Source organism: Gadus morhua, chromosome 21, assembly GCF_902167405.1.
Source record: "Gadus morhua chromosome 21, gadMor3.0, whole genome shotgun sequence".
Lineage (NCBI taxonomy): Eukaryota > Metazoa > Chordata > Actinopteri > Gadiformes > Gadidae > Gadus > Gadus morhua.
This window is the reverse complement of record NC_044068.1, coordinates 9,146,756-9,169,222: the sequence shown is the minus strand read 5'-3', so window position 1 is coordinate 9,169,222 and position 22,467 is coordinate 9,146,756. Positions and strand designations below refer to the sequence as shown.

Genomic DNA, 22,467 nt, shown 5'->3' with positions numbered 1-22,467 from the left:
TGTGTGTGTGTGTGTGTGTGTGTGTGTGTGTGTGTGTGTGTGTGTGTGTGTGTGTGTGTGTGTCCGTAAGTATATTTAAGAAGCAGGTAAAGCTGGCTTAAATTGGATGAATGCGTGATGCGTTGGGCCAACCTGTAGGGTCTAACATACATACGGTAGTTGAATAACATAGACATAGTCATGCCATTGGCATCGGAACAAATGCCATTTGTAAACACTAATCACTATAATTTGAAGGTAGGCTATTAAACAATTATAGGAAATCGTTCTGTCGTGAAAGTTGGACAACGGAGAAGGCTTGTACCCTCAGCACCTGTATTTAACTGCGCCTGCGCTGCGTTGTGACTGTCCTTGGTGCTGACAAATTATGTGATCAAGGCCCTCTGTGTCACAATGCAATCATGCACATATGGTCTTGCAAGAAAAAACAATTGTAAGCTATTTATTAAATTATAAAATTGCTTAACTAAATTATTAATTTAATTCAGCAAAAATTCGCCAATACGCACTTTCGGACGTATTTTCACGTGACGTAGCCTATTCTGTTTTCGTCTTTCCTAATAATGAAACACTCGAACACGCACGTGTAAAGTAAGGTCCCCTCCCGGTAATAAACCTTTCGCTACAAAGACCCACAGCAACTTCAGGAAGGTAGTAGCTTAGCGGATCAAAACATAACGATGCATTCGGCCAACCTTAATCAGCGAAATACAACCACCGAGGTAACTTTCAAACTCACAACGCTATTCACTATTAGCTTGTTAATTGCTAATGCTTGCTGTCAAAGGTAACGCGAAAGTAGTAACAACGAATACAACAATATATATATAACCCTAACCCTATATTTATATATATATATATATATATATACATATGCTCTTTCATTAAGTTTTTTTTTTAATAACAAAATGGAATGTGATCTATTGCACGTTTTATTCAAGAAAGGTCATCGTACTCGTAGATCCTCTAATCATGGCGCGTTCACCATAGATAGTGCTCAACACGGTGGGACGTCAACTTCACGTTCACTGTAGTATGTTGTAAAAACGTTCAGATTAAGTGCCTAGAGTTTTGACTAGTGGGCAGTGGATATGCAGTCAGAATTCTTTAATGCGGTAATGTTTATGTGGGGTGATTCAGGGACCCTTTGGTTGCTTGGCTCTGCGAATGGAGGATATCATGGATGATGGAGGGATTCGCAAAGAAGTGGTCCAACCTGGAGAAGGCCCACCTATACCCAGAGAAGCTTCAGTATTGAGTATTTATACACACACAAACACGCATGCTCGCTTGGCTTTCTGAAGGGAATGATGTCATCATCACATTCTGGAATTTTAATGTAATTAAAGTGTCTTCTTTCTGTACAGTCCGTTATTCAGCATTTCTGGAGTATGCGGACCAGCCCTTTGATACCAACAGCAACGTCAAGTACCCACGGCTGATGACGCTAGGGCGAGGTCGGTCATTGCCTTCAAGTGGCTTCGGGATAAGCACATTCCAACTAATGTCATAGAATTAGACACGATATTGCTCTACCATGCAATACTATATACTATCCTCCTGTCGTTGTCTTCACTGTGGTTGAAGGGACCGCCCACCTGAAGTCTAAATGATAGTACTAATGGTATTTACTGTTTAGAAAATTAATTTAACCAAAGCGACTTAATGTGACGTCAGCTCTATGTCGTTAAGCAGAAGGTAACTTGTCATCTCCATCAAGGATGCCTACAGGTAGCACATATGGGAAGGCCAACAACCCTCTCATCCACTTCCGTATAGTAGCTGCTATATATCATCTCTTCCAGACGTCACCCTGGCTGGCTTGGAGCTGGGTCTATTGACCATGAAGAAGGGGGAGTTCTCCCGCTTCCTCCTCCAGCCACAATTTGCCTTCGGGGAGATGGGTTGCCCCCCTCTCATCCCTCCCGCTGCCCAAATTCTGTACGAGGTCCAGGTGATGGAATTCTTCGATTCCGCCCAGGCCAAAGATTTCCTCGCTCTGGAGCCGGTGTGTGGACTTAAAATTTGCTTCTTTTTTTTCTGAAGTGTCAAGCACACTATCGGTGTATCGTTTTACAGACGGAGGTTTTTGTTACAGTTTGCTGATCTCTGACGATATCTTTTCTGCTGTCTTGTCAATTAAATTGTAGGATTACTCTGTTAAAAAAGAATCGGTGAACTGGACAATATGATCTTTAAACTCTTCTCCATCATTTCCCATTAGTCTTAAATTCCCTTCACCGCTGGATTAACTATGATAAATATTACTATAAATTGTTGATTCATCTTGATTTGAATCTTGACAACTAATTCTGGTCCATTGACCTCCCAAACTGCCACTCCTCGTCCTATGAAGAACTCTTCACAACTTCTGTAAACAAAGATGACTCGAGAGCTTGTGTAGTGAAACCTCCATATATCTCATCGTCGGTTGGTTCTAACCACATCTTGCCCCTTCCCCTTCCTAGGATGCCCAGAATGCCCTTCCTCTTTCACTACTCAGCAATGTGGTGAATACACTTCGCAACTTGGGCAACCGCTCTTTCAAACAGGGTCGCCATGACAGCGCTAAAGACCGCTATAAACAGGTAGAAGCTAGCCGAATACATCCGATTAGTCCTTCAAATATTTGTAATGTATTTGGCAAATTATTTTCTTCCACTTTTTTGTCTTGTTTGCTTTTCCAATTATATTGTTCATACTATTGACAAAATGTCATTCGTTCTGCCTGTTTAAGTTCAGTCCAATTCATGAATATGCTATTGAGCTAAGAGGAGGAAATGATCATTGATAGACGATTGTTCTCGGGCATATACATATGTTTCCTTAAGGGGTAATGTAGTCAGGAAAAAGTGAGTTATGACGCGTGATGCAGCCTCCTCAACCCCTTGGCTCGCCCCTAGGCGATGGCAGCGCTGATGACAAGGGTGACGCAGAAGGTGGACGAGAAGGAGGTGAAGGCCTTGCTGCTGCCCATCTACCTGAACCTGGCTCTGACCGAGCTCCGTCTCGAGAGTCCTCAGAAAGCTCTGAAGTATACAAACCGGGCCCTGGAGATAGATCCCCACAACACCAAAGCCCTGTTCCGCAGTGGGCAGGTAGGACAACGCTTTCTTATTGTAAGATTGCAATTACTGGAACAATGGTGACCTATTGCTGTTTCCTTGTCATTTCTAAATTGATTACTGTGAGCAGCCATGGGAAATCAATAGTTTTGGTTGAGAATAGAGCCAGTCATAGAAAGAGTTAGTTCTAGGCAGATGGTCCTTTCTATGTACTTTCCTGGGTCACACAGAGCAGTGTACATACCGACAAACCATTGTCTCTTTAAAGCACCTGATGAGGTGATGATGGTTGCATTTTAACATGGCATGAATGTAATACCATGAAGTAGTCCTGTATGATTTTGCCATGGCCATTTGTATTTTTTTTCTCAGGCCTACATGGACAAGCATGAGTACGAGGAAGCCCATAATGTCCTCATCATGGCTCAAGCTAAGAAGCCCTTTGACTGTGACATTAACGGCCTGCTGATGAAGGCGGCCATGTAAGTAGGTTGTTGACTCCCCCTTTCAGTTCCTAACATCAGGCCAATTGATCTCCTCTTAAATGTGTAGCATGGGAAGAATAAGGAAGTAATACCTGTAACTATTGCTCCATAGTGCATGAGTATACAGTTTGTACAGTAGCTAACTTATGGTAGTTGATTTAAGTGTCACACATTAATTGTTTTAGCTGGTTATTTCCAAGCCTTAAGAGAATGTTTGCCTTTGCTGTTGTGGACTCTGAAAGAAAAACCAATAACATTTTTTATAATGAGCAAATAGCCACAGTTAGGTTCTTTCTGGAGGTGTGGATTCATTTAAATGTTGTTCAACATAGGCTGGTCAAACAAACTTGTTCACTATGTTGTTCCTACTGGTTGTTGTAATGTGGGAAACCATGTATACAGACATTTAAAATAGCCAAACGTTCACGCTCATCAAATGCTTCTACAAATGGAATGTTGCCAAAAACATGCACTTTTCACAAATCTTTTTTTTTATCGTTAATTTAGGTCTAACAAAATGGATCTATTTCTTGCAGATGCTATAAAAAGGGCCTGGATCAGCAAACAGAGGTGTACTCCAGGATGTTTCAAGCATTGAGGACCTGAATGAAGCACCAAGGACCAAGAGTGATGATCACCCGGTAGGACGGTGTCCAGCATGAACAAATTACTGCTTAGAAAACAATTGGTTTATTTGGATTTGTATCGTGGGGATTCCCTTTGTTGTACATAGATGGATTGAAAACCCTTTTTGTTGTGAAGAAAATGTGTGTAAGATGTTCATTTATGATGATCCTTGATAGTTTTCAATTTCATAATCTTTCTAAAAGACCAGTCAGTCAGTCAGACAAACAGACAGACAGACAGACAGACAGACAGACAGACAGGCAGAAGTAGGTTGCATGGAGGAATCAGAGGATCGGTTGATGAAATTGAGTGAAAATATACAAGTTTTAAACACTAATAATTTGTCTTTCAGAGAGTGAGCGATATAAAATGAACCAGGGGCCGGCTTTCACCAGTCCAGCACGACGGACCATAGAAATACTCTAGCTCTTTTATCTCTCAAAGTGTCATTTTCTGCTGTTATTTGGCCTAAACGGAGCAACGCTGTGGAGAGACGTTGACTTCTACGGGCGTTATGTACACCATTTGTTACCCTGATTGTTTCAAAAGCCAGGCAGGGCGATATAAAAACGAAGACGCCTTTAGTACATTTATTTCTTTGTTCTCTTTGTCAAGTTGGGTTTTTGTGATCTGCCAAAGTATGAAAGAGGTTTGTGTTTGAGGTCTGTTATGTAATAAAAAATATGTGTGCACTTAAACATTGTTTTATTCCTTCTTAATGCTCTTTTTTATTGCCATCTTGGTGAAAAAACTAAACGGTGAATATCAATCAGTTTCCCACAAGCTTGAGATTCTTGACCACAAAGCCCTACATATACATGAATATCCAGAGTTATTGAACACAAGTCCGACATTTTTGGAACATTAGCTAATCAAAGTGATGTCATGTAGCAAAGTCACCTAACTTACTCGGAGGGTGTGTCACATATTGATTGTAAGTGAAAACCGCAAAGGAGCAGGGAAGGCTTGATGATTAAGGGAGAGGAGGGGGGAGGGTGGAAAAGAGATTGCCTCTGACTGATCCAATCCTCTTGTCAGTAGTGTGTGTCAACCTGTTTCAGTATTGCTCTGCATGCATGGTCAGTGTGATGTGCAGCGTTGACTCGCTTCTTGGAGGGATCTTTCATCACAATGGTTTCTAGGCTTGCTTACTACCTTCACCTCAGGTAAAACCTCCACGTTTTGTGATGGCATGTAATGATGAACATATGTTTCTGCGTTGGATTTCGGCACCGGTGTGACGTGTAGTAGAGGTTTGGTGGTGAATTGGGTAGTGTTTTTAACTTGTATGAATAACGAATGAATTCCTCGTTATTCATTCCTAAATTCCTCCGAAACTCGAGTACTTTAAATATAACTAACAATGAAATGCCGTGTTAAAGAACGATTGTTGCCATATTTCTTACAAAAATGTAACTTGGTATTCTAAGCTAGTACCCGGTATTATATTGTATAGATGTATATTTTAAAATATAATATCCCTTTATTATCACATTCCCATATGCCATTATTTGTGGGATAATGTCGCTTTAACAAAGCAGCAGGGGGCGCCACAATCCACTGTAATCCCATGGCTCGTGTGCACACCCTCTCCGTTACCAGTAGTTTGTTCAGCCAATCCCAGTGGGCTATTTTATCAGCACGGCCGACTCTGTCCAGCCATGACTTGTGTTCAGGAAAAGTGGCAAAGAAGAGAGGGACACTGGAGGGAGATAGGCGGCGTTCATTGTTTTCAAAATGAATCGGTCACAACACAGTTCACCAGAATGATAGATAGTGAGCGGAAAAAGATCAGGTCAGCCGCACACTGGTGATTGGGTGTGCAATGACAGCATACGAATAGAGAAAAAAAAACAAGAGGAAGAAGATAAAGAAAATTGAGTATGAGTCGTCAGCAGCAGCAGTCCCAGGGAGTGGTTTTGACGGGTTACCATAGCAACACCGAACTACTGCCGAAAAGCGGAATAATTGCAGCGGACACCGACCCAATGCATCCGAGGTACGGTACATAGAAAGTGTCCAATCTCCGAAACTTCCCGTGAAACTAAACGGAAAATACGCATGCCTATCATATTCCACAGTGTGATTCATTGACTAAAGGTGACTGCGTGTGGCTATTGGAGTGATATAATAAGAGCAATTGAGCGAAGGTCAAAAAGCGAGCTTTGGGTATACCACTTCACTATTATTTACATAATTGAAGGAAACGTGTGTGTGTGTGTGTGTGTGTGTGTGTGTGTGTGTGTGTGTGTGTGTGTGTGTGTGTGTGTGTGTGTGTGTGTGTGTGTGTGTGTGTGTGTGTGTGTGTGTGTGTGTGTGTGTACGTGGATCATGCAGGAACATGTTTCCTCACTGAATAGCCCACCTTTATGTGCAATAACAGCTTTAGATAGCTAATCTGGCCTTGTTCTATTGCTTGTAGCTAATGCCTGTAGGTAGCCACCTCTGATAATATATAATAACTAGACACCCAACCTACATTTATGTTATAAGGTGTGTGTGTGTGTGTGTGTGTGTGTGTGTGTGTGTGTGTGTGTGTGTGTGTGTGTGTGTGTGTGTGTGTGTGTGTGTGTGTGTGTGTGTGTGTGTGTGCCCATGTGTACGTGTTTGTTCCAGATGGCCTGTCCAGCTTGCTGGCAAAAAACAGCGTCACATTACAGCCAGCCTTTGTGTGTGTGTGTGTGTGTGTGTGTGTGTGTGTGTGTGTGTGTGTGTGTGTGTGTGTGTGTGTGTGTGTGTGTGTGTGTGTGTGTCCTCTATGTGTGAGTTTGTGTATGTCCTCTGTGTGGATGTGTTTGTTTTGTCTCCTTGAAGGCTTAGTTTTGTGGCACATTGTTTCCACCTTACCGGACATGAGAGACATGGGTAGAGTGCCCCCAAACCCTCTGCTTACTGTGGTCTTCCTGCCTAACATGTGGAGGAGGAGGAGGAGGAGGAGGAGGCAGAGGAAGAGGAACTACAGTAGCCCAAGGAGAACTTTTGGTTCCCCTCTTGCTCAGTCGGAAAGAATACCCACCTCTTGTTGTTCCTTGTTTGTTACCGAATGGTACGCAACGTTTAAATCGAACCGCTTCATTTTATTTAGTTCTGCATTCAAATGAGTCACTGTTCATCGTTGGTCCATCTCCAGAAATAATTACAGCAGTTGCCGTAGCAACATTGCTCTTACTGTGGTATCATTCCAAAGCGGTTTGGCCGCTACCACGTCGTTCCCCAGCATCTGTCTAACGCTGGACGCTCGCTCGCACAGCAGTGCTAAGTGGATTCACAGAGCTATGGCACTTTAACTGTGAACCTGAGTGGAACGGCTGCATGTTCACATCCTGCGCTTGTCCATGCTGGGTAACAAACAGCCTCAAGCGAATAACTGTATGACAGGCCCTTTCCCCTCCATGTGAGGATAACATAACGATTTTGTGTGTAGGATTCAGTCCGGTATTGGTCAGTTGAGGCAGAGGCTCCAGAAAGATGGGCTACATCAACATTTATGGCGTTTAAGCTTGTAAACGTCAGAGATATGCTGCACGTGTGGGCACTGCAAGATCTTGTTTTCACGACGGCAGACAGCATTTGTGTGTGTGTGTGTGTGTGTGTGTGTGTGTGTGTGTGTGTGTGTGTGTGTGTGTGTGTGTGTGTGTGTGTGTGTGTGTGTGTGTGTGTGTGTGTGTGTGTGTGTGTGTTGAATTCACACAGCCTGATCAACAGGTGCCAGCTGACATCCGTGAGACAGTCTTTCTCTGTTTTGCTCTCTTTGTCACTCTTTGTGAATCACATGCACGTGCACACTGCACACACACACTCGTGGTACTTCTCCATGTTCGCCTAAATCACTCCATTAAGTTGAGGCTTTCAACAAGTGGTGATTCACCCCTACCACGGCTGCTCTACAAGTTAATTTTGAATGAGAAATGTTGATTCATACGAACAACAAACTATTGATTACTTATTTCACATAGTTTTAACATTAAGATGATTTAATTTGCGGGAAATGGGAATAGTAGCTTGGTTTGTTCCTGGGACCAGCTTCCACATGAATTTGACTAGGCCCATTTCCCTCCTTGTTTTTAATCACACGCGACCAATGGTAGTCGCTGATTGCCAACCCTTGGCAGGTGATAAGAGAAGTGTGTAGATAAAGGAACAAAGGATGGAAAGCTTTATTCTTTTAATCTCTCTTGCAATGACCGCTGCACAGGTGTGGCCCACCTTCTTTTCATGGCATTTACTGTTCTGCTTATACAAATCTCTACCATACTAAGAGAAGCCCGAACAAAAAAAAATTCTTAGCGTGGCAGTTAAACATGGGAAGTAAAACGTGACTCAGTTAGCCTCAGAAACTAAGATAAGGGATTTCCTAGGACACATCCAGCATCATCAGTGTCAAGGGACCAATCGTTTCACTCAATTCAGTTGAGCCCTATCATTCATAAAGTTCAGAGCTGTAAACACGAGTGTCCAATGGTAATCACAATTACAGTGTCAAATTTCATAGTGTCCACTAAATGACGCATGTCGCATAGATCGATGTTGTAACCTGATCTCTAGACTTTATGTGTCTAAAAATAGTTTTGTGTGCTTGTTTACTCAGCTCAGTTGTATAGTTCTGAGCTGAAGCCATATTTTATATATAGCTTGCGCTGGGAATAAATGATTAACCGTGTGTGTGTGTGTGTGTGTGTGTGTGTGTGTGTGTGTGTGTGTGTGTGTGTGCCATGCACTAGAGTTACCAACCCATGGCTTGTCATCCTGTTGCAAGCGATGTCTTCCTAGCTTAAGAAGTGTGTACGGATGTCAAAAAGTGTGTGTGTAAATGGGCTCCCTGTGGTGTTTGGCCTGGGGTCAGGAATTCCTGCTTCATAATGCATTCCAGATAATGCCAAGTTAATGAATATCAAGTTACTGCCATCGGTATGTAGCTAAGGCCCCCGGTTGTAGTGAAGGAAAGTAGGTAAAGTAGCCTAGTCTGACTGGGCCTGGACACTTATTTACCTATGACTCATTCAGCTGTACTAGAAGATGAAAAATAATCATGTAGTTTGGGTAGACGTGTCTCAAAAAGGCTTTGACCCACTTGGAGTGGGAAGGAGTATTAAATGAGCAATGTTGGCGTCTCGTTGTAATGTTGTAATTTCCTGTCACAGCGAGGAGGTTGGGAGACTGGTGGAAAGAGCGGAGCTATGTGAAAATGCAGAATCCCTTGCCTTTTAATACATAAGAGAGAGAGGGACACAGGAAGAGAGCGGGAGCTTTATTGTACAATCTGACCCCTATAATTGGAAATTTTCTTGTAAAATGGGCAACGTGACAGATTTACATTTTCCTTTATCCAAATCGACGATACGAGATCTGACCTTTTGCTGTAATCTCCCTGGGAACACTGTTTACAAAGTAAGTGTAACACTCTCATGCACCTGACACTCTGTGTCCTCTATGTCTAACTACACTGTTGTTTATACTCTTGCTTTGCTTTCTTGCATAGCTCTCTGCAATATTTGATGTATTATAACGTAGCTGTATGGTAAGTACAACACAGTGACACCGCTAACGGGTTGATAACTAATGAGTGTGGCTCATTATGGCTACGGTTGCTTTTGGACCTATCGGGTTTCAGCCATTCAGTTTGTGGAGATAAGCCTCAGACACTTCCTTAGTGTGACGTCACAGGGTCCAGTGGGAGGCCAGGTAAACACACAGAGGAACTCACCTGGGTGATGAGAGCAATTAAGTTACCATTTTAGTACAACATGAAGAAAGAATAAGTACATAACATTTTATAAACATATTTTGGTTGTGCAATTGGCGGTAATGGTTTCATTCTTTAAACCTTTTCAACCCTCTGTTTTATAAGTTGGTTGAAAACTGACCCAAGATGCCTGTAAAGGCATTAGTTGGCCATTCCGCCTGACAGACTACTCCGTGCAACCACCAAAGGGCCACTGACTAAAGGTTGCTGACTTTGAATGTTATTCAAAATAATCACTGTGTGAGTACTCACACTGATGCCCCAGTTCCCCTTGACACACACACGCACAGGCACACACACACGCACAGGCGGACGCACACATGCACAGACAGACAGACAGTACACACAGACACAGTGCTGAGTGTGACATTCTTGCCTGGTGTCCCCTGTTGTCGAGGAGCAAAAATCTGTACAGTGTAACTCGTGTTTAGCACATTTTCTGTCACATCAGCAACTCCTAGCAGTAACTTGTTGGCTTAATGATTATTGCAAGCTGCTAATATAGCAATTTACTTCCCAAATGTTACTGTTGAATGGCATTGAATTCATTGAGTCGTTTTCACCTGTGGAGTTCACATGAAATTGACACATCGGCGCCCATTGTCACGTCAGTCAACACGGTTGAGACTGAATTGTTAATGCTCAATACCCAGGTGTTTTTTGTTTACCGTCTTTCAAAAAAAAAAACGCCCAGCATCATAAAGTTTGTAATTGTTCTGACGTAATTGTGAATTTTCTGTGTGTGCACGTGTGAACGTGTGAACAACACACTAGTATGAGGGCAAAAGTACAGCATGCTGCTTGAGCCTGATAAGAAAAGGTGTGAATAATGATGTTATCCTTAAACCCCTTACATTTAACCAGAAACCAATTCTCTTCAGAGTGGCCAGGCAAGGGGAAGCCCATATTGCATCTGTAAGCACTGCAATCAAGGTCGGAGGGCAGGAAATCCGCTGTATGCTATGATATTCTTATGCTTAAACTTATTCGTGGTTGATTCAGAGAAATAAAAATCTTGGGCTAAGCCTGTCTGTCTGAATATAGTCTGGGATCTTCCTGTGTTTGTCAAGTTACTGCAAACTGAGTCTGCCATCCCATGTCGCTTTGCTTCGGTTTGCTTCGCTTTCTGTGGCGATGATGACCTTTTCGGGACTATCCATGCAACAGTCTATGCCTTTCTTTATTTTGTCAGTGCTTATGGGCTTGTCCCTTACTTCTTAATAAACCTATCTTGTATTTTTGTCTGTTTCGCTGTCTGCCGGTCTCTCTGTTTGATTGTCGGCCCTCTCAGTGTGTGTTAGTGTGTGCGTGCGTGCCCGCGACAGTGTGAATGGCTTGCTACTCTGTCCCATCTGACTGACCTGAGCCGTGTCAGGTGTCCAGTCTAACCACTTCTCTCTCTCTCTCTCTCTCTCTCTCTCTCTCTCTCTCTCTCTCTCTCTCTCTCTCTCTCTCTCTCTCTCTCTCTCTCTCTCTCTCTCTCTCTCTCTCTCTCTCTCTCTCTCTCTCTCTCTCTCTCTCTCTCTCTCTCGTCCTCCCACCCCCCTCCCCCACCTCAACAGCCGCAGGATGGGGCACTACAGTGTGCAACAGAACAACGCGTCCGAACATGGCCTCAAAGCCACCAGCGGTGCCGCCCAACCTCCGTCGCAACAGGGCAGCCCCGTCTGCACCCGCTACCCCAAAACACATCCCAGCAGCAGCCCCAGGTCTGACGCCAGCCCCAGGCCCCGGCCTGGCTCCCATCCGGCCTACCAGCGCTGCAACTCCCAGGTGGATGTTTGTTGTTGTTTTTTTATACGTGGATTAATAAAGTGCTATCTTATCTTGTTTTATTTCGTGCTAGACTGTGGATTGATTTATGATCAGGGTCAACGCTGAGGAATGTAAAGGCCTCATGCCTCAGACCTTTTCCATCCCCCTAATAAAAGGGAGACAGGCGGTCAAGCACCCTCGCGTACACTTTTAGTGGCTACCACGATACGAGAAGAAAAGTGTGGCCCTTCCTGTTGAAGGACAGCTATGTGGCTGTTTATGCCTCGAAGGTTGGCTTTGTAGAACTGTTCTTCTTTTTCGCTTCTGTCCGCTTATTGTTTGAGGAACTTAGTTTTGCTTGAATTGTAGAGCTTAAAATATCTTCCCTTTCAGTTCATCCTTTGACATAGAGTTTCAAAGGTGTCCTGACACATTTGAATTGTGTGTGAAGTGGGTGTTTCTGTCCGGGTCTCTATCTCTGTATCTTCATACCATGTTTGTCCATACAGGCCCCAGCATGTTGTCAGTGTGTGCGCGTTTATTGGCTATGCTTTCTCTCTCTCTCTCCCTCCTGTTCATCGTATCTCTCCTAGTCTCTGAAGTCCTAGTTCCAAGGACTTCATCTCTGTGTCGTCTCTCTTTGTTTTCCAGGACTCTCTGGGCGAGCTTGCGATGGACGACTACTGGAAGGAGGTGGAGAACATCTCCTGCTCTGGGGGAGGTGATGGGGGAGGCACGGGGAAGGGGGAGTCTGGGGGAGAGGTCCAAGAGGACGACCAGCAGAAAGTTCCAGAAGGTACATGCGGAAAAATGCGCAGGAGTTGTTTTTTCGTCGTTTGATTTACCACTGCACCTACTCCATAAAGATACCGTTTTGATTTTATAACGAAACCTTTTGTTGCACTTTGTCCTGGGAATGCAAATGCCTCTCCTTCTAAGGGCGTGCGTGTTTATTTTGGTGTACCTGTGTGTCTATGCTGTAGTAGATACAAGACTGAAAGCCATGGCATCAAAGTACACGGACACACAGACACAAATACATATAGACACACAGACGCACGCACACAGACACACACACACTTGTTGAATAAGAATGTTGTGACCATCTTGTGTGTGAGTGTTGAAGAGGGCAAGGGAGAGGAAACATAACAGCTCTGGTACCTTGCGTTGATGGATGCTAGTGTTGATCTTCCAGATTCCAAGTGTTAGCCGTTTAGAAGGACCTTAGACCAGTGCTATTGTTCGCCAACACAAACACTATACGTCCTGTGTGTGTGTGTCGGCCCTTACGGAAGTTCCTCCTTCCCTTTCCTGGGCATAGGATGTCCTTATCCTTATGTATTTAAAAGTATAGGGATGATGACAAAAGTAATAATCGTATCTTTCCGTTATTATTTAATTGTCTCCTCCTCTGCAGAGGGAGAGTCGGAAGAGGCGTGGCTAGCAGAGGCGGGACTTACGGGACTGTTTGATGATTCGCTGACTCCGGACCAGGATCAGGTGTGCATCAACTTGCTACTTTGTTGACATTCTTGTGTCGGTTGTGTACATATTGAATGCATGAAATGATTTGTTTCTCTTTATCTACTCATCCAGTCTGAAACGAGGGTGCGATTTTTAACAGCTGGCGGAAAATTTGGCAGACCATGAGAAATTGTTAATTGAGAATATAAGTAGACGGCGTGACAACACACGGGCAACTTACCCACAGGGGACACCGATCTATCCGTCATACAGCTGGCCGGACATGCCCACCTGAGGTGTCACCTTAGGGGTCGATTTTAGCAGAAAATGCTTGTGATGACAAAATCAACAGCATCCCACCTGTTGGTTAAAACAATGACCAATAAACAATGTACATTGTGCTGGACAGGAAGAGGACAGCGCCGTCTTCCTGTCCACGCTGACCCGGGCCCAGGCGGCGGCCGTGGAGCGCCGCGTGGTCTCGCTGCAGACGCTGAAGCGACGCAACCGTCAGCACGCCCCCGACGTCAGGGACATCTTCAGAGCCCCCGAGACGCACGCGCCCACTAAGGCATGTAGGACGGGGTGGGCGGAGAGCAGGCTCAAGAGACAAAGTGGTTAAGGAAAGCGTGTGATGATTAAGGCCCAATCCCATTTCTACCCCTTACCCCTTACCCCTTACCCCTTCAAAACAAGGGGAGGGCTAAGGGGAAGGGGTAAGGGGTAGAAATGGGATTGGGCCTAACAGTGCATGACTGAGGGTACGGGGTAAAATACAGCTGAAATAACATTCACGTATGCAAAGTGCATTTTGGTTTTACTCTGTGTTTTCAGACATATGCAATACAAACGTCATGTACAAATACACCATTTTTATTTTATTTTTAGGTCTTGTTTGATATTTTTGCTTGGATTCATGTTAAGGATATTATTATATGCTTGTATAGAAGGTATAGGGTTATTTGGACGAATACATGGATACTTGTATGTATTGCCTTTGCTAACTTCAGAGTCACCTTGACTTCTAGTTAAGAAGAGTCTGTACACTAATTGACAGACAAGATAATGTGTAACTCAGAGGCAGCCAACTGGCTCATGGTTGAACATGTACTGTATGTTATATTTCGTTAAATATTGACATGCCGTGCGAGAATCTCACATGTCTTGTACGTTACAGGTTGACGAGGCTACCATTCTGGAAGAGAAGAGTGAGAACCAAGAAAAAGATGTGGCTTTTAATGGTATGTGAAGCGTAAATACACAAGTGCTGTAAGTACACAGTGGCTGAATGTCCCCAGTTTGAACTCGGGACATTTTTCTTGGCATTCCAACATTTGCATTGTTTTGAACTGCAGCTCTCACTTTTATTTTCAAAAATGTTGAGATGATGAGAAATTATTAAATCCATCAATATACTCCAAAATCCGACCGTGGCTCAATCCCTGTCTTTATCCACTCTTCTTTGCTTGAGGGAAAAAATGGGTTAGAAAGTACAATTGAACATAGGGGAGCTGCAGTGAAGGCTATACCAGGAGTTTATTAACCTGAAATACTGTATGTAAATGTCTCTGCTTCTTTTGAGAGAAAATCCTTTACTTCTCCTTCAATTGTGTGTCTTCTGACCCTCTGTATCTGTCTGCTTTCCCGCCTGTCTGTGTGTGGTGAAGCAACGCACATTTCTGAAGAGACGGAGAGCGAATGGAATGACAAGTTATCCTTCTCAGAGCAGGCACTCGACTACAAGGAGCACAGTCAAAGGTTAACGATCGTGTCCAGTCCAAAACCTCTGCACTCACCTGATGACAAACTACCGGTATGTGTCTCTCTGTCTCTCTGTCTCTCTGTCTCTCTGTCTCTCTGTCTCTCTGTCTCTCTCTCTCCCGCTCTCTCTCGCTCGCTCTCGCCCTCTCGGGCACACTCTCTCTCTCTCGTGCTCTCTCTCTGGTGCTCTCTCTCTCTCTCTCGCTCGCACTCGTGCTGACTCTCGCCCTCTCGGGCACGAGCTCTCTCCGCCCCAGAGTCGCCTTCATGTAAACAAATGCAACACATTTATACTCTTACCTTCTGGGTTCTCATCCAACAGTTGAGTGTACTGATATTATTATAGAGTGATTCGTTTATAACCTATTGATTACTACTGAAGATATATTAGTTAGCCATCACAACATCAGGACAAAGTGAGGCCCTACAACCAAAAAAGAGCGATAGGTCACTCACAAAAGAGAGACTTTGGAAAGTGAAGAGGACATAACTCCTGTGTTGTTCCCTATGTCTCGTGCCACGCCCTATTTCAGCGTGACATCGCCATGACAACAACGGAAACACGTCGGTCGTCTCTGTGGTTTTCATCACGGGAGAGCGCATCCTCTGCTTTGTATTGCAAACAATGGTAGAGGGGGAAAGGAAAATAAAGTCTGGGGAAGGACCAGTAAAGTATTCTCCTCCGAGAGGAACAGAGACACGGAGAGAGAACCATCACAGGAGGTGCTAATGGGTCACAGAGTAGGGCCGCAGCCCATTGGTCAGAGGTCTCAGCGGAGAATCTGATACAGCGCTTCCATGATTTGCCTCAACAGGAATGTTATTTTAGTCATCGTATGTTAAAGAGGAGTGTCTCCCTTGCCTTTACTGTAGTCCGTAAGATCATGATAAGCTGCATGGTTATATTCCATGCTGGCCAGAACGTTGTTGCCACATTACCTTTGATTATAGTCTTTATTTAATAATTTGTTGATTTGTCCTTCCTGTTTAGTTAATTGCTGATAACGATACGCTTTTAAATATATGAAAATGACAGTGGCACTCAAATCTAGTGCCTACATTAAGGGCACGGGAGGTATGAGCAAATTTCCATTTGTTAACGCTCTAAGTCAGTAGGCAAGGTACTCCTGAGGTATTGTTTGTTTGGACTTTAGTAGTCGTTAGTTAGGTTGGTAGTCACAGTGCCGAACTTTACCGCCACCTGGTGGCCATGTGTGGCAAATGGAATTTGAACGTATCTGCTGAAGGATGTTGATTTGCTGATCCCTTTTCAGAACTTCAAGTTGATTCAGGATAAGACGGGCCAGACCAGAATAGGAGACCTTTCTTCACTGGATATGAAAAAGGTAATTACTTACCAGCATTATGTGTGCCAGTATACTTAACATTAATTAGAACATCCATCAAGATTTCCTATGTATTTCCTATGTATATGGTCTACAAGGTGCGACGGTTGGTGCTTATTGAGATGACAGCCCTCTTTGACACTTGTGGGATAGACCCGAAATCCCACAAAGCTGTTAAAGTCAAGGCTAAAGGTAAACAGCCCTCATATCAGCCTCACCAAACACAGACTTAAACACACATAAAAGCTTAAACACACACTCGCATATGCTTAAACACACATACTTAAACACACACGCATGCTAAACACAGAAAGAAAAGTGTGCGTGACTAAACGGACATAAGCGGGAACAGATGAGATGAGGTCTTTCATTACCCAAGAGACACACACACACACACACACACACACACACACACACACACACACACACACACACACACACACACACACACACACACACACACACACACACACACACACACACACACACACACACACACACACACTATGACCCACTAAACGTGACCTCCTCAAAACGCACGTACCGGGTCACATCGAGGTGAACGTTTCCGTAGACCCTTCAGAACCTCATCCAGGCCAAGTTTACTCTCGACTTTGGTCCCAATGAAAAACGCGTGCAAGGTTCAAGTCCAATGATATGTTAGTAAAAGAACTGTTCAGATCTGTATCAGAACAGCTCTTCTATTAAAGTATCCTTTTTGCACGCGTCTTTCATGTCTTTGCACCGTTCCCTTTGGCTGGCTCTTAACTCTGATCCCGTCTGATGCTCTTGCAGAGAGCGGTCTTTTCGGCGTCCCCCTCGCCACCCTGCTGGATCAGGACCAGAGGCGGCTGCCTGGGACCAGGGTGCCTCTCATACTGCAGAGGGTGGGTGGTCCGGCGCTGGGTGTGGTTCTCTTTAAACAGCGGTCATAGTGGAAGTCGTATGAACAGGAGCTTTGTTTGCCACCACGCAATATAGTCCACAACATGCAGACAATATTAGTGTCACATGCATGAACAGAATACATTTAGAGAAAATAGAATGAAGTAAAAAGACTTGATTTAAAACTAGAGAGTGGTACGAATATAAATATATATAGAAATTGCAGAAAGAAATCCTGTGAACTTTCTGTGGTTTGACTTTGTATTTTGTGTCCTTTTCCTCCCAAGTTAATCAGTCATATCGAGGAGGAGGGGCTGAACACGGAGGGGTTACTACGGATCCCCGGAGCGGCCACTAGAGTCAAGGTAAGACCATTTATCACTCTTTTTCATCGCAATTTATCACATGTTAATCGTCATGCGATATATTCGCCCACCTCACATGGCATTTTCACCTTCAGTTGGAGCGCAGATCGTAGATGGGTATCAAACTAGATAGCATATCCGTAAGATTAGATCTATTCTTCGTACAATTAACGTGAATACCCACCATCCGTCGTTGTCTGTCCCCCGTATCTATCTAGTCGGTGTGCCAGGATCTGGAGTCTGGTTTCTACGAAGGCGTGTTTCCCTGGCAACAGCTGAAACAGCACGACGCCGCTAGCCTTCTGAAGAAGTTCATCCGGGATCTTCCTCATCCCCTGCTGACCGTCAAGTACCTCAACGCCTTCATCGCTGTCGACAGTACGTGGTCCAATGGCGTCAGTTTTATGGAGTCGACCTTCGACGACCGCGATCGTTCACAAGTGGTTCTTTCTGATGGAAGGGAAAAGCTCGGCCCTCTAAAGTTATTATTCGAAGAGGTTGACCTTTAGTTGCTGGAGGAAATCGGATGTGAATAGAAAAGATGATGATCTTGCAACATGCTTCATACCTGTATGGCTTCATGCAGTTCAATGAGTTTTCACATCATTACTTCACAAAAACACAAAAATTGGGTCTGAAGTTTTTAAACACCGAATCGTTTGTCTGTGTGTGTTTGTGTGTGTTTACATGCAGAGCTCCCAACAAGGAAGCAACAGCTGCATGCCTTAAACCTGCTGGTTCTACTTCTGCCCGAGACCAACCGAGATACCCTGAAGGTACCCACACTTTTGTTTCTGTTCCTTCCTTGGTTACCTGCTGAAGCCGTTTCATCCTTGGATAGGTATCCAACCTTCTTCTCTTATAACCTCAGGTGTTGGTGGAGTTTTTCCAACGGGTGATCGACCGTCAGGCCCAGAACAAGATGACACTCAACAACGTCTCCGTCGTCATGGCGCCCAACATGTTCATGTTCAAAGGGTACCGCTCCAAGGTTACCGGACAGCAGGAGATTTCCATGGCAACAAGCACAGCTAATATTGTGCGGCAGCTGATCAGATACCAGAGACTTCTGTGGACAGTAAGAGGCCGTTGATGGAGTTAGTCAGATATTCTGTGAACCTGTGTTGTGATGTGATTTGTCATCGATTATTTTTAGGGGGCTCCCTGCTGTAGTCTTTAAAGGGTGACATACAGATGTCAGATACAGCATACAAACACTTGACAACACAGAGCACTATACGATACTATACATTGGGGTACAGCCGTTATCTCCTAGCAGAACTGCTAGGAGATAACGGCATATGTGTAGGCTGGAGGGTTGGTGGGGGTTAATAATCACGCCTAGCCCACTTAACTTCCCAGAGAGCTGTGCAAGGAATGAATCTCCCTCTGCCTTCTTTTTCTTCTCCCCCACTAGATCCCCAAGTTCATCCTGACGCAGGTCCGACAACAGAACACGGAGAACCAGCAGAAGTTGAACAGGGAGGGGGCGGTGAGGAAGCTTCTGAAGAAGATCGCCATCGACAGACCTACCGAGAAGGCCGTTAATGAGGTGAGGGCTGTGATTAAATGATGCACTCATTCAACCTCCAGGATGCAGCTGTCATGAGTTAATCTAACATGTACACTTTATTTATACAATCTGATGGAGCTTGGCTTTCACTTTCTCTTGTTATCACTTCCTGTGCACAAGTTGTGGTTGTTACCAAAGAGATTTCCTGACGATTCCATCCCAAACAACATTTGAGCTATCAAAGGGTTACATGTTTATTGCTTATTTTGTATATACTCCACTAACAAGAGAGAGAAGATGAACAATAATTATAGTGATGCATTAGTTGACATTTTAAGGTTCATGTTGATTCAACCAGAAACAGACCAATGCATAAAATATCTGATGAAAGAGTAGAATGCCAAATCGAATTGCTGCACCAATCAGTTCGCTAGTTTTGGAATCCTTTTGCATAAACCAAAACTTAATTAAGGAGAGACCCGCTCTCCCTGGTCTCTTTAGTTTGTCTCGGTGTACTGTAGGTACTGAGGACAACGTTCTGGGTGGTTCCCATCAGAATACAGCCCTCCTAGACACTGATGCTTTCATGTTCACTTAGCCGTGTTTAAACCTGTCGTCAGGTCTCTGTTTATATCTCTCTATGGCCTCACACCCACACGACTCTTCCGCTGTTTGTTATTAATCGCCCCTCTCTCCCTCTGGTTATGTCTCTGTCTCTCCCTCTGACTCTCCCCTTGTCTCTCTCTCTCTGTCTCTCCCTCTGGTTATGTCTCTGTCTCTCCCAGGAGGGTTCAGTTGGTTTTATCCGGGTCCAGGCGCCACAGTTCAACAAAGTCTCCATGGCGGTCCAGCTCACAGAAGAGTTACAGGCTGCTGACGTGCTCACAAGGTTCCTGAGCCAGGAACGGTAATACATTTACACTCACGTGCACACACACACTAGTTATGTATATATATCTACACACGCGCCATCACGTATCCCCCACTTTACTTCCATCACTGTGTTTCCAATTTGGCACTGAGACAGTTTCGTCATCATCATGCTAAACTTGAGTCGTTTTGTTGAGAGGGGGAACGTTTACGTCCAAAAACACAAGATTCCTAATGGACAGTGTGGAGCCCTGACGTAAACATCAGGTCCCGTAATAGGCGGCCATGACGGCTCCAAATTTGAGCATTGGCTTCTAAACCCTGCTGTGTTAGTAAATGAGACGGTTTTGAGATGACAGTCTGCTTACAGTGAGCCCCTGAATGTAATCAGTGGGGAACCGAGTTTGATAGAAACCAAATGTTGTATATGCTTGAACGTGAAATTAAGAATTCAACTGATTTGAACCCCAACCCTGCAGCAGTCCAATTTAGTTTCTGTAAATATATATTTGCCGTGTCTATTACAGTGTTATTATTATTAGAGTTGTACTTCAAAATGATTATCTTTTGTTCTCTCTGTCTCTTGTGTTTGCTCATTGGTCCTCTCTGTCTTTTTGATATCTTTCCAGTTCAGTGCCTGTGAAGCGGGAAAATTTGTGTCTCTATGAGATTGGTGGAAATCTCAGTAAGTCGAGCCTTATCGTCTTATAAGGTGGAAAAACAGCAGCTCAGCTGGAAATATAAGGTTTATCCTTGACTCTCTGTGTTTAAAGGAATTGTGTGTAATAGGTACAGCCTATATGTGGGCAACTGGGCATTATCAATACATGGAATGACACATTTCAACATCACTGTTATTTATGGTCGTGGTGTTAAAGCGTTTTAGTGCAACACACTAAAAAGCTTTAACACCACGTACTGCAATCTGGCGGATATGCAATACGACAAATATCAGAGATCATAAGCGAGTCTACGCTTTATTTGAGCTTCTGACCTGTCGACCCTGATTGTATCTCTGCTCTGTGTCTCCATCCTTCTGGCCCCTCCCTCTCTCCCCAACGTCCCTCAGAGGAGCGGTGTCTGAACGAGGCGACGTACATGAAGGACCTCTTCCAGCTGAACCCCGCAGCAGAGTGGGTCATCAAGACTGTGCAGCGGTGATGAGACCCACACACCCGATTCCTGGACCCTCTCATTGGGCCCTGTTTGGGGGTGCAGCAGGCTCTTATTGTGATAGAGATGTAAAATGGTACTCTCTAGTTGTGGCTTTGGGTTGAAGATGACTAGGACTAGGCACTAGGAAGAGAGGGCGGAGCAACGTAAGTGTGCAGACCGACAGAACCCTGCTGATGGCAAAAGGCACCATTTAGGACTAGAACGTGTACATAGTCTGTGAATATGTTTTTTGGTTCCCATTTGCCTCATGTTCATTTGATGAATTGTACCCTTCTGTGACCACTATTTTCGGGTACAAAAATGGTTCATTAGATACCAACGATTTATTGAATGCATCATGTCCTTATTTAGTAGTATGAAAAGCACTTGATAAAACCCCATATACTTCCTGTATTATTTTTATAATAATATGGCAACAGGACAGCAATTATTTTCGTCGTCACAAAGGTATTGTGATTTAAGGCTGTTATTTGTTGAAATTATATTCATAACAAGCACACCATTTAAAATCAACCAAACCCCTTCATTGTTAAATCGATTTAAATTAAATCGAAAGACGAGTGACTGCATTTCTGAACCACTACGAATGACAACAGTTTCTGCCAAACATAACGGCCTATAGCCTACTGTAGAATCACAGTACTACTGGGAGATTCTACAGACCTAGGGGGTTTAGTATGAGACTACAAGAGACATTTCTGATAGTGGTCTAAGCACTTGTAGTTAGATATGTCGTTCTCACAGTTTCACATGTTTCAGTGTGATAGTGTTTCAATGTGATGAAATTCAATGAAATAAGTTTCATCCCATAATAAGATTAACCACGATTTGAACGAAGTATCGTATTTGGGATGTAGACATAACCACTCTGAAACACAAAATAAAAACGTCAAGTTCAGGACAAAGATTGATGTTATGGTGCACTCCGTAATAAAAGATTGTTGAATGATTTATGAAAAAATTTCAAACTAGACTGATCTGGTTGACTTGATAGATGGCTTATTGAGTTGGATCGGGATTTGAAGTCCTCGGTAAAAACATTAAAATTATTTTTTTGGCGATATTTAAAAATGGGTGGTAGGGCTTAACTTAAAGTGTGCCTTCCTCTGTGCAATTTGATGTCGATCAATACTGTTAAAAAGTGTAAAGATGTCACCAATTTTAGGTTGTTTTTAAACTGACTGCCACAACTTTACCGTGAATATTTTTTTCATCGAAAGACATGCATTTGTATAATAACCACTTCTGAAATGACCACTAAAACTCTGTAAATAAATAATGTAGACTAATTATTGCCAGTATTGTTTGTATTGTCTTGACTTGGGCGCTTAAGAAAATGAAATTATGTACAAACTCCATGTACATTCAAATATGAACACAAGCCAATAGCCATGGGCCCATGAAAGTATTTG

At 43.7% G+C, this 22,467-nt stretch overlaps 2 protein-coding genes across 4 annotated transcripts; both read left to right on the top strand.

Annotated features, from left to right (window-relative positions):
• The first annotated feature begins 352 nt into the window (after positions 1-352).
• On the top strand, positions 353-4,875 carry fkbp6 (FKBP prolyl isomerase 6). Its single transcript, XM_030346094.1, has 9 exons — positions 353-722; positions 1,141-1,258; positions 1,368-1,457; positions 1,806-2,008; positions 2,469-2,588; positions 2,904-3,098; positions 3,438-3,547; positions 4,087-4,191; positions 4,530-4,875. Exons 1-8 carry the CDS (start codon positions 681-683, stop codon positions 4,154-4,156), a joined length of 948 nt encoding a protein of 315 aa, XP_030201954.1. The 5' UTR covers positions 353-680; the 3' UTR covers positions 4,157-4,191; positions 4,530-4,875.
• A 338-nt stretch (positions 4,876-5,213) lies between these two features.
• Positions 5,214-22,353, top strand: arhgap18 (Rho GTPase activating protein 18). Of its 3 annotated transcripts, none has more exons than XM_030346050.1 (18): positions 5,214-5,343; positions 11,483-11,693; positions 12,327-12,471; positions 13,093-13,175; positions 13,549-13,710; positions 14,317-14,380; positions 14,807-14,952; positions 16,175-16,246; positions 16,345-16,438; positions 17,042-17,133; positions 17,419-17,496; positions 17,715-17,874; positions 18,190-18,272; positions 18,368-18,574; positions 18,914-19,048; positions 19,795-19,916; positions 20,509-20,564; positions 20,949-22,353. In XM_030346050.1, the coding sequence occupies exons 1-18, from the start codon at positions 5,309-5,311 to the stop codon at positions 21,038-21,040; spliced, it is 2,037 nt and encodes a 678-aa protein (XP_030201910.1). In that variant the 5' UTR covers positions 5,214-5,308; the 3' UTR covers positions 21,041-22,353. The 3 variants fall into 3 exon arrangements, with proteins under 3 accessions (XP_030201910.1, XP_030201909.1, XP_030201911.1); XM_030346049.1 differs by lacking the exon at positions 5,214-5,343 and adding an exon at positions 5,839-6,176; XM_030346051.1 differs by lacking the exon at positions 5,214-5,343 and adding an exon at positions 6,186-9,565.
• The last annotated feature ends 114 nt before the right edge of the window (positions 22,354-22,467 follow it).

Coding starts and splice junctions, on each gene's coding strand:
- fkbp6 (XM_030346094.1), top strand. CDS start 681: ATGCATTCGGCCAACCTTAATCAGCGAAATACAACCACCGAG. Junction 723..1,140: donor AGCGAAATACAACCACCGAG/GTAACTTTCAAA, acceptor GGGGTGATTCAG/GGACCCTTTGGTTGCTTGGC. Junction 1,458..1,805: donor GCTGATGACGCTAGGGCGAG/GTCGGTCATTGC, acceptor CATCTCTTCCAG/ACGTCACCCTGGCTGGCTTG.
- arhgap18 (XM_030346049.1), top strand. CDS start 6,061: ATGAGTCGTCAGCAGCAGCAGTCCCAGGGAGTGGTTTTGACGGGTTAC. Junction 6,177..11,482: donor ACCGACCCAATGCATCCGAG/GTACGGTACATA, acceptor CCACCTCAACAG/CCGCAGGATGGGGCACTACA. Junction 17,875..18,189: donor CGCCTTCATCGCTGTCGACA/GTACGTGGTCCA, acceptor GTTTACATGCAG/AGCTCCCAACAAGGAAGCAA.